Source organism: Drosophila navojoa, chromosome 5 (assembly GCF_054131105.1).
Source record: "Drosophila navojoa isolate 15081-1374.11 chromosome 5, UAZ_NAV_1.0, whole genome shotgun sequence".
Classification (NCBI taxonomy): Eukaryota; Metazoa; Arthropoda; class Insecta; order Diptera; family Drosophilidae; genus Drosophila; species Drosophila navojoa.
In genome coordinates this window covers 18,698,473-18,713,780 of record NC_142893.1, presented here as the reverse complement: position 1 = coordinate 18,713,780, position 15,308 = coordinate 18,698,473, and the positions used below count along the sequence as shown (strand labels likewise).

Below are 15,308 nucleotides of genomic sequence, written 5' to 3'. Positions count from 1 at the left end.
CCACTTTTACATATTTCGATCGAATTATGAAATAAAAAATAATGAATTAATTAAGGTTGACAATTCTCAAAAAGAATTCAATTTTCGATACACCGATTAGGCAGGTTAATAATTTGTGCAATGTTTATTTGTATTATACAATGTAATATTCAATATATTGTTAAGAGATTTTGTAGTTCAAATTATTAGATAATCAAGGAAATATAATTACTTTTTAAGAGCAGTAATATAAAACTATAAACACACTTATTCAGTGCAAACAAATGGAAAAAATTGAAATACTTGTGATTAAGTAAACACGCCAGCGATGCATCAGATGTAGTATCTAACGGACGGAGGATGCTCTGGTCCTTTTACTTCTTATGCGCAGACATTGGGGGCGTGGCGTTGCATTTTCTTTTCTTCATGGTGCCCTTCAGTGGGGTAGCTGATGAAACAAGAAATAATACTATTAATATTAAATCGTATACATTTAAATGCCATTCAGTCAATACCATATAGCGAGAAAAGATCTCGGGTGTTGCTGGGTACGCGCTTGACGGCGCTGCTCGGGGGAACCATTGTTGGCGACGGCTCCAAGGGAAGATATTGCTGCCAAAACGTGCCGGGTAGTTCTAACAGCGCCTTCATTACTTGCGTTTGCGTAAAGACCTCTGTGTAGAGCGCATGCTGATCCGGATTTGGAGATGAGTAGCCCATAATAGTGGGCCCGAATATCTTGGACATATTATCGATGGGCATCATCACGATCGGACATTCGGCTATGCGCTGGAAGTGCAGCATTAGGAATGCCATGGTGTCGCGATTCGCGGGAGGTAGTTGCTCCACCGCCTTACAGAGCGCCTGTTCGGCCAGCTTGTTATCAGGATTTTGTACAGCATTGGCAAAGTCCTTCCACTGACTGGTGGGTATTAGCGGTTCGCGCAAGGTGCGCAAAAAGTCCTTTACGCAGCAGCAGAGCACATAGATGTCTGTGTTGCCCAGATGCGGCGTAACCTTGCCACGCAAGAATTGCTCCTTCAGTGCCTTATATTCACGCTCCGAGGACGACATGCGGTAGAGGCCAACCTCACCCAGTCCACGCGCCTCAATCTCATTCACACAGTGCACGATCAGTGCGGGTATCATGGGCGGAGTCGCTGGTGCAAAATCGCTGAGGTAATGCAGCTCCGTCTTTGTGGTGGGCGTGCCCGACTGCGGCACACAGCTGACTGTGAGCAAATGACGACAGTCGATGTGACAGCGCACCGGACAGTCGCGACAGCGCAATCCAAGTGAACCGAAGCGAATACTGCAAGACAATGAATGAATACATATTAGTTTCGTTAAATATATATGTAACTGAGAGGTGAACCGTACCGCTTCTGGCATTGGACACAGTTGTCGCCGCGCAAGAAGGTCTTCTGGCTGAAGCTGTGCTTTCGCATCATCAGACGGTTCTGCTGTGCCGGCGACATGCCCATGGCCATGGCATTGAGGGGCGTTAGTGGCGGCGCCGTGGGTTCCTTGACGGCTGAACGACGTCGCGGCGTTGAGGTTGACTGAGCATCGGCATTGCGGTCCTGAGTCACAATCATAGGCAGCGACTCAATGGTCGATTCGGCACGTATGACACCCTGACCATCCTGCGGTATGGTAACCTTCGTGGTGGCGCAAAAGCGCTCTGCGCCCTGGCCGACGTCCAGTGTGTGGTGATCCACATGTCCCGAACGACGCGTTGTTGTGGTGGAGGTCGTGGTGGCGGTGCCAACTGTCGGTGTGCCCAAATTGCTGCTGTTGTGACCAGTGCTCAGACGGGAACGCTTGTTGCCCACACATGGCACTGGATTTTTGGGCAACGAAGGACGGTGTTCGCGCCATGACTTGGAGCGTCGCACATCGAGGAAGTCGTCCTCGGAATGCGTGATAGATAAATCGGAGAGCAAAGAGCCCGTGGAGTTTATGTCGCCATACGACTTGTCCTCATGCAATGTATTTAGGGATTTACGTTTGCGCGTCGACTCCGGATGCATAGAATTTAGGAACGCCAGCTTATCGCGCGTCTCATTGTTCAAATTGCGTTCGTGGCGCAGCAAATCAGCTACAGCCATTATCTTACTTTCCATGGCATCGCGCTCGTGCTCCGCCTGTCTGCGCGCTTTGATCTCCGTGTCAATTATACGACGCGCGTGATACAGTTTGCCCTCCAGGTCGCCCATTTTGGCCAGAGATTTGTCCAGTTCCGTTTGAAGGCGCGCATTTTGAGTGGCGAAGCCGTTGCATTTCTCGTGGTACTGTTCAAACAAGCGCAGAAAACTGAGGAATTCTGAGGGAATATAAAGGAACTCGATTTTAACAACTTTCTCTTTTACTTTTAGTTTCTGTCACGTCAACTCACCCTCCTCGGCTGTGCCTTCGGTCAGCACCTGCATACAGCGTCGCAGATCGTCAAACGACGCCAGCACGGAGAGCGTCATTTTGGTTGGGAGCGCGCCAATTCGACTGCAGCAATTTAAGAGTATATATTATATGCTGCAGTGTTTTTAAATACTTAAATAGTCCACTTTCACTCTTATTTCTCCAATTCTTGTTAATTTGATCTTATTTACAACAAGAAGTACAGCAAAGAGGAAGCACGCTGCAAAGGACGCGACTCTTTTCGATGAAGTGCCGTTGTTTCAAATTTCGATGTAGATATGTGCAGTAAGCGATATGCCCACTATCGTAAAAGATTACTTATCGATATAATATTCGATTAATACAATATAAACTATTCGCATATCCTAAGAATAAATATAAACTTGTTTGGTTAATTTATTATTAAATGATCTAAAATATAGTGACACTGTATAGCCAGATAATATTGATTCTAAAGAATTTTAATTATTATTCCTAACTCCAGACACTAGAGTTAGTGCTCCAGAGTACCATCACTTATTTTTGTATTTAATTATCGTTTTTAGTCCGATTGTTCATACTAAATACAATTATTTTGCCGCTTTTGGCAATTCAGCAATCTGTAAATATGTCGGTCGCCTCGCCATCTAATCCTGCTCTTGCATTGCAAAATAAACGCTGGAACGGTCTGCGGAATGTCTTGGAACGTGAGGGTCTATTTTGCAAGGATGACTTTACTCCATCATCGGATAATCTGGAATTCCTACAAACAAAATGCAAAGTGCTAGTCATTGGAGCCGGCGGCTTGGGCTGCGAGCTCCTTAAAGACTTGGCATTGATGGGCTTTGGTGATTTGCATGTAATTGACATGGATACCATTGAACTGTCCAATCTGAATCGACAGTTTCTGTTCCGTCGCACAGATCTCGGTTCATCCAAGGCAGAATGCGCCGCGCGTTTTATCAACAATCGCGTGCCCACATGCAAGGTGACGCCTCACTTTGCCAAGATACAGGACTTTGACGAGTCATTCTACCAGCAGTTTCACATTATTGTTTGCGGCTTGGACTCGATTGTGGCACGCCGCTGGATCAATGGTATGTTGCTCTCCATGCTGCGATACGAAGAGGACAATAGCCTGGACGTCTCCTCGATAATACCAATGATTGATGGTGGCACTGAAGGATTCAAAGGCAATGCCCGCGTCATATTGCCCGGCTATACAGCCTGCATCGAATGCACCTTGGACCTCTTCCCGCCACAGGTAAACTATCCACTGTGCACGATCGCCAATACGCCTCGTCTGCCAGAACATTGCATAGAATACGTAAAGATCATACAATGGGACAAGGAGAATCCCTTCAATGCCCCGCTGGATGGGGATGATCCACAGCACATTGGTTGGATATATGAGCGCGCCCAGGAGCGCGCCAATCAGTTCAATATAACCGGCATCACCTACCGACTGGTCCAGGGCGTCATCAAACACATTATCCCGGCAGTGGCCAGCACCAATGCGGTTATAGCCGCTGCCTGTGCCCTGGAGGTGTTTAAGCTAGCCACTAGCTGCTATGATAGCATGGCCAACTACTTTAACTTCAACGATTTGGATGGCATTTACTCCTACACCTATGAGGCGGAGAAGTCGGATAACTGTTTGGCCTGCAGCAATATGCCGCAATTGCTGAATATCGAGGATCCCAATACGACAACCCTGGAGGATGTCATCAAGCAGCTTTGCGAACTGCCGCGTTTCCAGCTCAAGAGCCCAGCTCTTACCACCATCATGGCAGATGGCAAGCAACGCACTCTCTACATGGCCAATGTGAAAAGTATCGAGGAGGCTACACGTAAGAATCTGACGCAGTCGCTGGGCGAGCTGGGCCTGCAGGATGGACAGCAGTTGACAATCACAGATGCCACATCGCCGACAGCGATGACGTTGCAGCTCAAATATCAAGCCAATGAGGTTGAAATGTTATAAACTATATACTGAATATACAATATTTAAGTCGACCTGCGCGCAACAGTAATTCTGTTTGTATTGATGGCTGAAACCATCGCGTGGAGCCACTATCGATGGAGTTACAGCTTTAAGCAACAGGTTTCTTCAAATAAAATTCACAATCGATAGCATCGATATTTAAAATAAAATCCTTTAAAAAAAAACATACCAAATCGTATTTTAACAACATATTGGAAAGTATAATTCCATAATAAAAGCACTCATATAGTTGTTTGTCCACAACTAAAAATTAATTAACATTTACTCATGTCTAATATGAATTTCTTGCCAGTGAAGCCCTTAAAGTTTAGCGCTGCAGCAGCTGCATCCTTAAACTTCTCCAGCGGAACCATCTCGTGCGTAGGCGCCACGAACTTGCCGTCCTCCATCAGCTTGCAAAGCTCCTGAAACATTTGTTTGCGCTCCGGTGCATTGTAGTTCTCCTTGGACCAGCGCGTCATCCAGAAGCCTCGGAATGCAATGTCCTTAAAGATAAGTGGTCCCGTGGCAACGGTCACTGGCTCCCGAGACATGCCTCCATAGGTGACCATAACGCCGCGATCGTTCAAGTGACGCGATACCTCTGTGGCACTCTTGCCGCCCACACAGTTGAGAGCCAGCTGGGGACGCTTCATTTTGCCCGTCTTGAATATGTCGCTGGTGCGAATCTCTTCCTCAGTCAGCACAGCGGTGGCGCCTAGACTGTGCAACAGTTTCTTTAGTTCATCAATCTCTGGACGATTGCGCACAATGCCCACGCTGTTGATGCCCCAGGCGCGACAGAGCTGATGCACAGCTTGACCTACGGCACTGTTGGCACCATTTTGTATGACGGTATCGCCAGGCGATAGTTTCACAAAGTCCTTGAGCATGCGATAGGCGGTGCAGGGATTCACAGTGATGGTCGCCGCCTCTGCCAGGCCGACTTTATTGGAAATGCCAAGCAAATGCTCTTCTTTGTAGACGGCGTGAGTCGTCCAGGTGCCCAGGCCGGAAGCCAGCGGCACCACATGTGTCCCAGGTTGCAGGCTCGTCACCTGCTCGCCCACACAAACAACCTTGCCCACAAATTCATTGCCGGCTATAGCTGGAAACTTTGGCTTCACCGGATATTTGCCTGCAGTTCATAAATTTGTTTATATAAGATGTATATTGTATATGCATCAGTGGAAATTTTAAACCATATAAACCTACCCTGTATAGTGTTAATGTCAGCGGGATTAATGGGTGCTGCCAGAATTTGGACTAAAACTTGCTTGTCTGTAGGATCAGAGAGTTTATCCTCGACCAGTTTTAGCACATCCTGCGGTTCGCCGTGTTGTGTGTACTTGAGTGATTTAGCTACTACAGACATATGCCGGCATAGTAGAGAAGGTCGTGCGCAGGACGGCAGTGTTCGACGCAACATGTTTTTTCGTCTTTAATATTAATTACAAGTAATTTTACTAAAATCAACAAACAACAAAAACTAAGATGATTTTGTTTTGTTTGTCAGCTTCGTTGAATCGTTTCCAGTGAACTGCATTCAAATGTTCTTGGTTTCGTGATGTGAGCTTAATTTATCGATACTTTTTGAATATGGAAAATGTATTCAAACTAGTATATTCAAGAAAAAATTAAATGTATAGACACTAACCAGAGACACTGACCAAACAACACATAGACTAGACATGTAGTACAAAGTTTTTCAACACCGAAAAATCTGCCTCTTAGGTCCTATCGAATTCGAATTTGCCTGGCTCTTCACTTTTAGGTCCAAACTTCGAAAATACACGGGTGCACAATCATTCCGCTTCATGCGCTCGACCGAGACGGTCAAATATTGAATAAAAGATGCCTCTGTGATCGATTTTTGTTGTTGCTCTCTCGCTCTCCCTCCTTTCTGCTCTCTCAAATTTGTATATGTATGTATGCATGTGAGCACAAGCAGCAGGTCACAAAAATTGAAATTTTTCGCGTTTGACTGCCGTTTCTTCCCTTCTGTGTTAAGAGTATACCTAACTCTTCAAACCGTTTGCCAACCTTGTACAAAAAATTTGCGTTTTCGTTATTATTTGTGAGAAGGGTATGAAAGCGTTGGTGGTCCTAATAAAAAAGTTTTCGCGACGAGCGTGCACACGCACACCACAGTCCCTTCCTACATGTATGAGCATTAGTTTGCCTGTGTGCGTGCGAAGGCCTGTGTGCGATGTTGAGCTTGATGATTTGAGAGCCCATAGAGAGAAAGAGAGAGAAGAGTGTGTGAGAGAGAGTAGGACAAAAAACACAAAGCGCATAGAACGGGACAATTTCGATTGAGTTTCTGCAGCGCACTGATTTCGTCGTGCTATCTTTTGTACATACATACATACATATGTATATTATCGTAGCCCGAATCTAAAATATATACATATGTATGTACATATGTTCATACATATGTATACTTTGTGGCACTGTGACCGGCGAGTAACTCATTCACATACATACATAAGTATGCATGTGTGTAGTATAGTAACTGGCAGGTAACTCGCGCTTATATTTAAGCACTTGATTTCATTTCAATGATCGTGGAATGAATTTTAAAAAAATGTACCTCATTAAGCTCCCTTGCACCTGTGCATATATGTACATACATATGTACATACAAATGTATGTACATACACAGATTAACTTTACATTTATTAAAGTAAGCATATTCTCATACATATGTATACAGGTCAAGGTGTCATAAAATCATGAAAGTAAAATAAGACAAGTGCACTTGTCACTTTAGTTAGTCAGCTACCTACGTACAAGCGCGCCTCTTCAATTCGAACCCTAAATCGGTCAATTCTAAGTTCAGGTAGGCACACGCCAAAGTTCATGTCTCATGCATACACATGCACATACACACACGCAAATGTAAAGGCCCACAGGCATACAAATGCTTCTACAAGTGATCTCCCATAATTGCTAGCTTCACAGCCCATGCGTACATACACTCAAATGCATATACATATGTACATACATACATATGTATGTATGCGAGCACTCCTCAAGATCGACCAAATTCAAATGCTAGGGCCTAAAATTGCTACAGGCAGCAAGGCCTTCGCACGCACACAGGCAAACTAATGCTCATACATGTAGGAAGGGACTGTGGTGTGCGTGTGCACGCTCGTCGCGAAAACTTTTTTATTAGGACCACCAACGCTTTCATACCCTTCTCACAAATAATAACGAAAACGCAAATTTTTTGTACAAGGTTGGCAAACGGTTTGAAGAGTTAGGTATACTCTTAACACAGAAGGGAAGAAACGGCAGTCAAACGCGAAAAATTTCAATTTTTGTGACCTGCTGCTTGTGCTCACATGCATACATACATATACAAATTTGAGAGAGCAGAAAGGAGGGAGAGCGAGAGAGCAACAACAAAAATCGATCACAGAGGCATCTTTTATTCAATATTTGACCGTCTCGGTCGAGCGCATGAAGCGGAATGATTGTGCACTCGTGTATTTTCGAAGTTTGGACCTAAAAGTGAAGAGCCAGGCAAATTCGAATTCGATAGGACCTAAGAGGCAGATTTTTCGGTGTTGAAAAACTTTGTACTACATGTCTAGTCTATGTGTTGTTTGGTCAGTGCCAGAGAACACATAGACCGGACACGTAGTGCAAAGCGTTTTGCACACTTATTTTCAAGCATTGGTTCCCAGACCGTTCGTATTTGCTCGGCTCCTCACTTTTTAGGCTTGTGCTACTAAAATATGGGAACACAAAATCATTTCTCTTCATGCGCTCGACCGAGATGGTCGATTCTTAAACAGAAGAGCCCTCTATGCTAAATGTTTCCCTTGCTCTCTCTCTCTCGCGATGCTCTCTGCTCTCTCAAATGTGTATATGTGTGTATGCATGTGAGCACAAGCAGCAGCTCTGAGCTGCCAGCTCACGAAAATTGAAATTTCTTCGCAGCAAGAACCCATGCCTTCCCTTCTGTGTGAAGAGTATACCGAACTTAGCAAACCGTTTGCCAAGCTCGTGCAAAATATGTATATGTGCTTTCGATTTTATTTGTGGAAAGGGTATGAAAGCGTTGGTGCTCATAGTGAAAATGCTTTCGCGACGAGCCTGCACGCACACACTCTCCCTTGCTACATGTACTATGAGCATTTATATGCCTGTGTGCGAAGCTCTTGCTGCTAGTAGCAATTTTAAATCCCAGCATTTGCCTTTGGTTGATCTTGTGAAGTGCTCACATACATATGTATGTATGTATGTATGTATGTTTATACATTTGATTGTGTGTGTATGAATGGGATCTGAATCGAACAATTATGGGATATCACTTGTAGAAGCATTTGTATGCCTATGTGCTTTTACATGTGCGTGTGTGTATGTGCCTGTGTGTATGCATGGGACGTGAACATTGGTGTGCATGTGTGTACGCATGGGACGAGAACATTGGCTGCCTACCTCAACTAAGAATTGTCTGAATGATTTTGGGTTCGAAATGAAGAGGCGCGCTTATAACTAAAGTGACAAGTGCATATGCCAATTCTTTTTAGAAGTTTTTTTTTATTGGCATGCACCTGTATATGTATGTAACTATATGAACAGGTACAAAAGATCGAAAATCGCATCCCATTTGTATACTGAGCCAAATAAGGTACTAAACTTTTTTTTTAAATTCCTTCTGATAGCCAACCCACGATCATTAAAATTAAATCCAGGTGCTTAAATATAAGCGCGAGTTACCCGCCAGTAGCTATACTACACACATACACATACAGTATGAGTTATTCGACGGTCACAGTGCCACAAAGAATTGGCATATGCACTTGTCACTTTAGTTAATCAGCTACTTACATAAATACATACATACATATGTATGTATAAGCACGCCTCTTCATTTCGAACCCAAAATCATTCAGACAATTCTTAGTTGAGGTAGGCAGCCAATGTTCTCGTCCCATGCGTACACACATGCACACCAATGTTCACGTCCCATGCATACACACAGGCACATACACACACGCACATGTAAAAGCACATAGGCATACAAATGCTTCTACAAGTGATATCCCATAATTGTTCGATTCAGATCCCATTCATACACACACAATCAAATGTATAAACATACATACATACATACATACATATGTATGTGAGCACTTCACAAGATCAACCAAAGGCAAATGCTGGGATTTAAAATTGCTACTAGCAGCAAGAGCTTCGCACACAGGCATATAAATGCTCATAGTACATGTAGCAAGGGAGAGTGTGTGCGTGCAGGCTCGTCGCGAAAGCATTTTCACTATGAGCACCAACGCTTTCATACCCTTTCCACAAATAAAATCGAAAGCACATATACATATTTTGCACGAGCTTGGCAAACGGTTTGCTAAGTTCGGTATACTCTTCACACAGAAGGGAAGGCATGGGTTCTTGCTGCGAAGAAATTTCAATTTTCGTGAGCTGGCAGCTCAGAGCTGCTGCTTGTGCTCACATGCATACACACATATACACATTTGAGAGAGCAGAGAGCATCGCGAGAGAGAGAGAGCAAGGGAAACATTTAGCATAGAGGGCTCTTCTGTTTAAGAATCGACCATCTCGGTCGAGCGCATGAAGAGAAATGATTTTGTGTTCCCATATTTTAGTAGCACAAGCCTAAAAAGTGAGGAGCCGAGCAAATACGAACGGTCTGGGAACCAATGCTTGAAAATAAGTGTGCAAAACGCTTTGCACTACGTGTCCGGTCTATGTGTTCTCTGGTTAGTGGTATAGATTTTAAAATAATACAATAGTTTTTGATTTAGTGTGACCGTACTGCGTTGCCATTGCTGACTGCTTGGCGCCCTGAAGCTTTGCAATTCAAAAGTTGAAAACTCACCGACGTCATGTCGTATGCTAATTGCATTGTGCGGGCAACCACGCAACTTCCTGTTTCCTTTTCCGTGGTTCACCTGTGCAGTGCAGGTGTTTTATTTGCAGTCACCCCCCACATATTTAATATCAAATTACCATACAATGCAATTTATGGGCGTGGCAGTAAATGGCTGTTGTCCAATTTTTTAATAGGTAGTGCATATATTTTTAGATTAGTAACATTTTTATTGTTTGCAGTAATTGTTTGTTTTTCTCTTGTTTTGTGTAAGCAACAACAGCTTTGCAAAATAAACAGAAATCAATAACTATGGACGTACAGACAGACAGCCAGGCAAAGAAAACTTCACATCTAAAACCCTACTCCGGACCGCCTACTTCGGCCACTGCCATAATTATTATACATGCCATTCTTGCCGTACAGAGAATGGGTATATTAGCTTTGTCATTTGTTTGGCTACCTATGTATATTAACTATAGATATCAAAGGGCCAATATATCAAATCGTAGCTATATTAATCTCTAGTTAGAATCTTAAATATACTTTGAGAGAAACTTATATCATTATTATCAAATTGAATTTTCATAGGCGTAGCATAAGTATCCTCCTAATTAACTGGTATTTGAGCTTTCGGCTACAGTGCATATTGCATTTTTTTTTATTTGCACTTATTGTGGCGGTAAAAGACGTTGCCCGGGGTGCTCATAAAGCAATCAAACATCGCCGTCGCCATCGTCGTCGTCACAGGACCCCCTTGTCCAACAATACGGAAACGAAAAATCCAATAAAAATATAAATGTATGTGAGAATTATTCGTGGTTGGTCGCGTGCCGCTGTGGCATGCGAGCGGCGGCACAGCGCCGCAGCGAGGGAGCAGCTGTCTGGGCTTAGTTAACGTTTAGAAGTCGACGCTCGCAGTTCCGTACACAGAGCTCCCTCAGAATGTCCACACGCCAGCCACTAAATCCGCGCGCCAACGTTTTCATACTGGTCAATCTGGGCTGTGAGGCGCTCTATGTAATTGACCAGCGTCTGAAGGCTCAACAAATTGCGGCCGACAAGTCGCTTCAAGGTTACTAAGACTGTCCGCCTTTAATTGAGCCCCAATTAATTAGTTTTTATTTTCTATTTTGACTCATTGTAGTCATACACGATGTGACGACGGTGCTATTGGAGCCCAAGTTCATTGAGTCACTCATCAATGGGTCCATGCACAGCAATGCCCAGCTACTGACCGCGGATCACTGCAAGTTTATGCTGAACGACATTGCCACCTGTTCGCTGATGCGTCTGGACGAGACGTCCATGGAGAAGCTGTGGAATCTGATGACCATGGTGTATAAATGGCAACTGTTTGTCTCGCGGCACCAGCATCATCTGCTGGACATCACTTTCCGGCATCTGGATGCCATTAGCCGACTATATCCGGATGCGAAGCGACATATGCTCATCGATTACACCAAGAATACGTTACTGGACTTCTGGAATGCCTGCGGCGAGGAGCACCAGCAGTCCATTTACCGCACCAACAAGGCGTGGCTGGAGTGCTTTAATACTAAGATCTCTTTGCTCATCCGCCTGGGCTTTCAGGCCATGGACGGCAGTTTCCTGACTCCTATGGATCAGAGCCACTACGAGGACTATGCCCAATGCATTGGCGACAACATCTACATGAAGAACAATGAATTGACGCAGCAGCAGCAGCAACGCGAGCCGAATCGCATAGATCAACTGGCAGCACAGCTGAGTATTAATCAAATGCAACCAGCCACTGGCGAGGATTTGCAGCCCATGGATGCCGGCCAAGTCCAGAAACAGTTTGAACAAACATTCTCTAACATTTTGTTCACGGACATGGATAACAACGCGGCGGGGCCAATAACATCGCAAGTGCAGCGCAGTCCCAACGCCTCTGGCTGTGAATTTGTGCAGCTGCTGACTGCAAGCACCAAGGCGGATGACGTGGTGACCACTGCGAATCGCAGTAGCGGAGTGCTCAATCAGCAATTGATCGATTTGTATAGCAAAATGCATTGAAGTACCTGTGGGAAAAAGAGAGCGTGGCGATTTGACGGAGCGCCAACTAGTGTGCAAAAAGAGCGAGCGCATATGATGCATAATTAAAAAATATTGTATTTGTTTGTAAAATAATTACAAAAAGTTTTTTTTTTTTTTTGTTTTGCACTTTCGAAGACATTGGTGATCCAACAACATTACAAAAATTTTGAGCTTGCGACCTGGTTTGATAGTTTTGGTTTTGAATCAGAGCTGTGCTGTCCAAAATATTTTCTGTCAATCATTTAGTGTGCGATTTTACTCTTAGGTGTTTGCAAAACAATTACACAAACTGTTTCAATCAAGTTGTTGAAAATATAAATTCACAAGTAGATATATAAATATTTAAAAATCGTGTTGTGTGTGTTTTGCATGCCAATTTAAATCAACAATTGCCTTAGCCGCCAAAAATGTTGGAAACTTATGGCAACAAATTATAGTTAGGGATAATTACTGCTTGTTTGTCCAGACATATATCAATATATATATAAATAGATATATATCAATATATATATAGAAGTTCGTCTTGTGGAGATGGTGGGATGGCGGGTTGCGAGGCAGTCAGTGCATTGTGTCCCAGACACATTACATTTTCGCCTTTAGGGGCACCGCATCCACCAGGATATGCAACGCCATTTTGAGGCACTCCTCGGCGGAACTGATCTGGGCGCAGGGAAAAGCATCAGCGTTTTGCGTCAGAAAATCACAGTACTTCTGATAATTGTTCAATGCAAATTCGTAGTTGTAGGCGCCCAACAACTTTAGGTCCGTGTCGTTCGTGACTAGCGGCACCGATGCCTTGAACGGCAAATTTCTATACTTTGCATAGTCCAATTCGCATGCTTCGCACTTGCAGTTGAAACGATACTGCATGGACAGTGTCTCCTGGCGTTGTTTCTTGCCAAAGACTGCGAAATGCGCGCTGCAATACATATATACATATTTTAATTAAATTAAGTATAATGATCTATAATAGAGTTGTCTCTCCTACCCGTAGTTGTCGTAGAGTACACCGCCGGCTTTGATGGGCCGCAGCACAAACAAATAGGCCTTCACGCCTTCGTAGATGCGCAGCGTGTTGGGCGCACACGAGTGATTGAGCAGGGAGAGAAACGCATAGGCGCCGGATGAATGCGACTGGTCGTCCTTGGTCTCGTTCGCCTGTTCGACAAGATCAATGCCATGCATATTCGATGGTGATGTTTGTAAATGTCTAAAAAGTAGATCCGTAAAGAAGTTGCGACCCTCCTCCCCACCGAGATACTCCTTGAGCGGCGTGTATTCCATGATGAAGTGTTTGAGTACGGCGCACACAACCGACCGCTGAAAGAGATCCGAAACGGAGCGCAAGTGCTGATTCGTTACCAGACCGTGTATGGCCCGATAATGTTCTTGGGGTGTCAGCTGCGTATAGTCCAGATCAAAGACGGATTTGTGCTGGTTCTGCGGCTGCTCGCAGAAGGCCATCAGTTCTTCAATGCTGCCGTAGAGATCCAAGGCGCTCAGCGTAGTGCGCAATGCAATGCAATGGATTTTGTTGAACATGCGATGCAATAGGTCAATAATGGGGCACTCGTATTTATGAAAAGTGCTATTGGCGCGCTTCTTGCACTCCTCGGAGCAGAACATGACGGAACAGCAGTTATCGCAGGGTATGAGCGTCAGATAGCGCTCCTCTTTGCAGTTGGAGCATCTTATGTATCGCATGGGCGCCAGTAGCGATGAGCAGAAGGGCTCCTCAGTGGCAACGATGTCGCCGACAACCAAATCTTGCGTGGTCACTATAAACCGGCCCTCATCCGGAGTCTCGCGCATCTCCAAGCAGTTGGCTATGAATGGCACTTGCGGGTGTGCATCGAAGCTCATCTTAAAATTGTACGGCACAATGTCCGGCGGCTGTTGCTGCACCAACTGCTGGCAGTCGCGCTCACGCTTGTCCAGCTTATGACGCAGCCGTTCCGGATAGTTGGCCTTGCGCGCCAGCTCAATGTTGGCCAAGCACTCACGATAGCGCTTCCATTCGAAAAATACTGCCGACCTATTAGCATATCCAATCGACAAATTCTCCGAGTTGGGCTCCGCATAGCAAATGCTCTTGTTATACAATTCGAGTGCCTGTGGTGGGAGGATATTTCATTATTTGTGTACTTATCGACGAAGGAGAGTATTTTTGATGGTATTATTAAGTGCTATTAGAAAAAAACTATTATTTATAATTCGCAAAAATACTTGCCTGAAAGTATTTTCTATTCTTTAGGGAGAACTGTTCGTTGCCAAGCATGCGAAATTCGACACTCCGCTTGTTGCATTTACTTTCCCGCAGCGTTACATTTAGGAATATCTTTTCCATGTACTTAAAGTCAATCAATGCATGCTCCACGAAGTTCACTTTCGAGTAGTTTTCTTTGAGCTCATTAAATTTGCCGGATATAATGCCAATCAGTTTCCAGTCATTGAGTTTTTTGATCAGATCGTCGCTTACGTCGTATACGTCCATTGTTGTTATTGTGTTTCAATTTATCCTCGAGCTGCACATATACATACATGCATATACACACGCACACTCAGACAGGGCCAAGCCACTTGGTCTAGTTGTCGTCCTCCTCGCCGTGTTTTGCCTGCTTGCAAGTCGCGTGTGTTGCGTCGCCGCCGCCGATGCGCTGCCGCTGCCGCCGCCTGTTTTTTCACCAACAAAATATGGTTGTGGTTCTGTGTCTTTGTGTCACGCAACTAGATAGTTGCGTTTATGGTTGGCGTTAAAATGCAATTCCACAAAAAATTTCGAAAAGTTTACTGCAAATTTATTTGCTATGCGCCAATCCTGATCAAAAATTTAGTTTCGTTGGTTCTTTTTTTTTTTTGGCGAATTCAGGTGTAATGTGACCGTATTAGTGGGGGGTCCAAAAATACATAGTTCGCATGTCAAAAATACCAGCAATCACGCGGTATGAAAAACCGCTAAAGCTGAAGTAGCGCCATCTATCGACTGCACTGAAGATTTCTTACTTCTAAAATATTCCGACATGC

The 15,308-nt window shown here is 44.4% G+C and overlaps 5 protein-coding genes across 5 annotated transcripts; 2 read left to right on the top strand and 3 right to left on the bottom strand.

Annotated features, from left to right (window-relative positions):
- Positions 1-96: 96 nt before the first annotated feature.
- tum (Rac GTPase activating protein tumbleweed) lies at positions 97-2,685 on the bottom strand. Its single transcript, XM_018106393.2, has 4 exons — positions 2,378-2,685; positions 1,360-2,305; positions 495-1,291; positions 97-427 (listed from the first exon to the last, which is right to left on the bottom strand). Exons 1-4 carry the CDS (start codon positions 2,454-2,456, stop codon positions 354-356), a joined length of 1,896 nt encoding a protein of 631 aa, XP_017961882.1. The 5' UTR covers positions 2,457-2,685; the 3' UTR covers positions 97-353.
- Positions 2,686-2,932: 247 nt separating this feature from the next.
- Uba3 (Ubiquitin-like activating enzyme 3) lies at positions 2,933-4,392 on the top strand. The gene has a single exon (XM_018106396.3). The coding sequence runs from the start codon at positions 3,005-3,007 to the stop codon at positions 4,358-4,360; it is 1,356 nt and encodes a 451-aa protein (XP_017961885.1). The 5' UTR covers positions 2,933-3,004; the 3' UTR covers positions 4,361-4,392.
- A 162-nt stretch (positions 4,393-4,554) lies between these two features.
- LOC108654829 (enoyl-[acyl-carrier-protein] reductase, mitochondrial) lies at positions 4,555-5,942 on the bottom strand. The gene is made up of 2 exons (XM_018106397.3): positions 5,576-5,942; positions 4,555-5,498 (listed from the first exon to the last, which is right to left on the bottom strand). The coding sequence occupies exons 1-2, from the start codon at positions 5,787-5,789 to the stop codon at positions 4,636-4,638; spliced, it is 1,077 nt and encodes a 358-aa protein (XP_017961886.1). The 5' UTR covers positions 5,790-5,942; the 3' UTR covers positions 4,555-4,635.
- A 4,887-nt stretch (positions 5,943-10,829) lies between these two features.
- Positions 10,830-12,676, top strand: OSCP1 (Organic solute carrier partner 1). Its single transcript, XM_018106398.3, has 2 exons — positions 10,830-11,298; positions 11,371-12,676. Exons 1-2 carry the CDS (start codon positions 11,169-11,171, stop codon positions 12,261-12,263), a joined length of 1,023 nt encoding a protein of 340 aa, XP_017961887.3. The 5' UTR covers positions 10,830-11,168; the 3' UTR covers positions 12,264-12,676.
- Smyd4-4 (SET and MYND domain containing, class 4, member 4) lies at positions 12,335-15,185 on the bottom strand. Its single transcript, XM_018106394.3, has 3 exons — positions 14,515-15,185; positions 13,273-14,396; positions 12,335-13,203 (listed from the first exon to the last, which is right to left on the bottom strand). Exons 1-3 carry the CDS (start codon positions 14,776-14,778, stop codon positions 12,867-12,869), a joined length of 1,725 nt encoding a protein of 574 aa, XP_017961883.1. The 5' UTR covers positions 14,779-15,185; the 3' UTR covers positions 12,335-12,866.
- Positions 15,186-15,308: the final 123 nt, after the last annotated feature.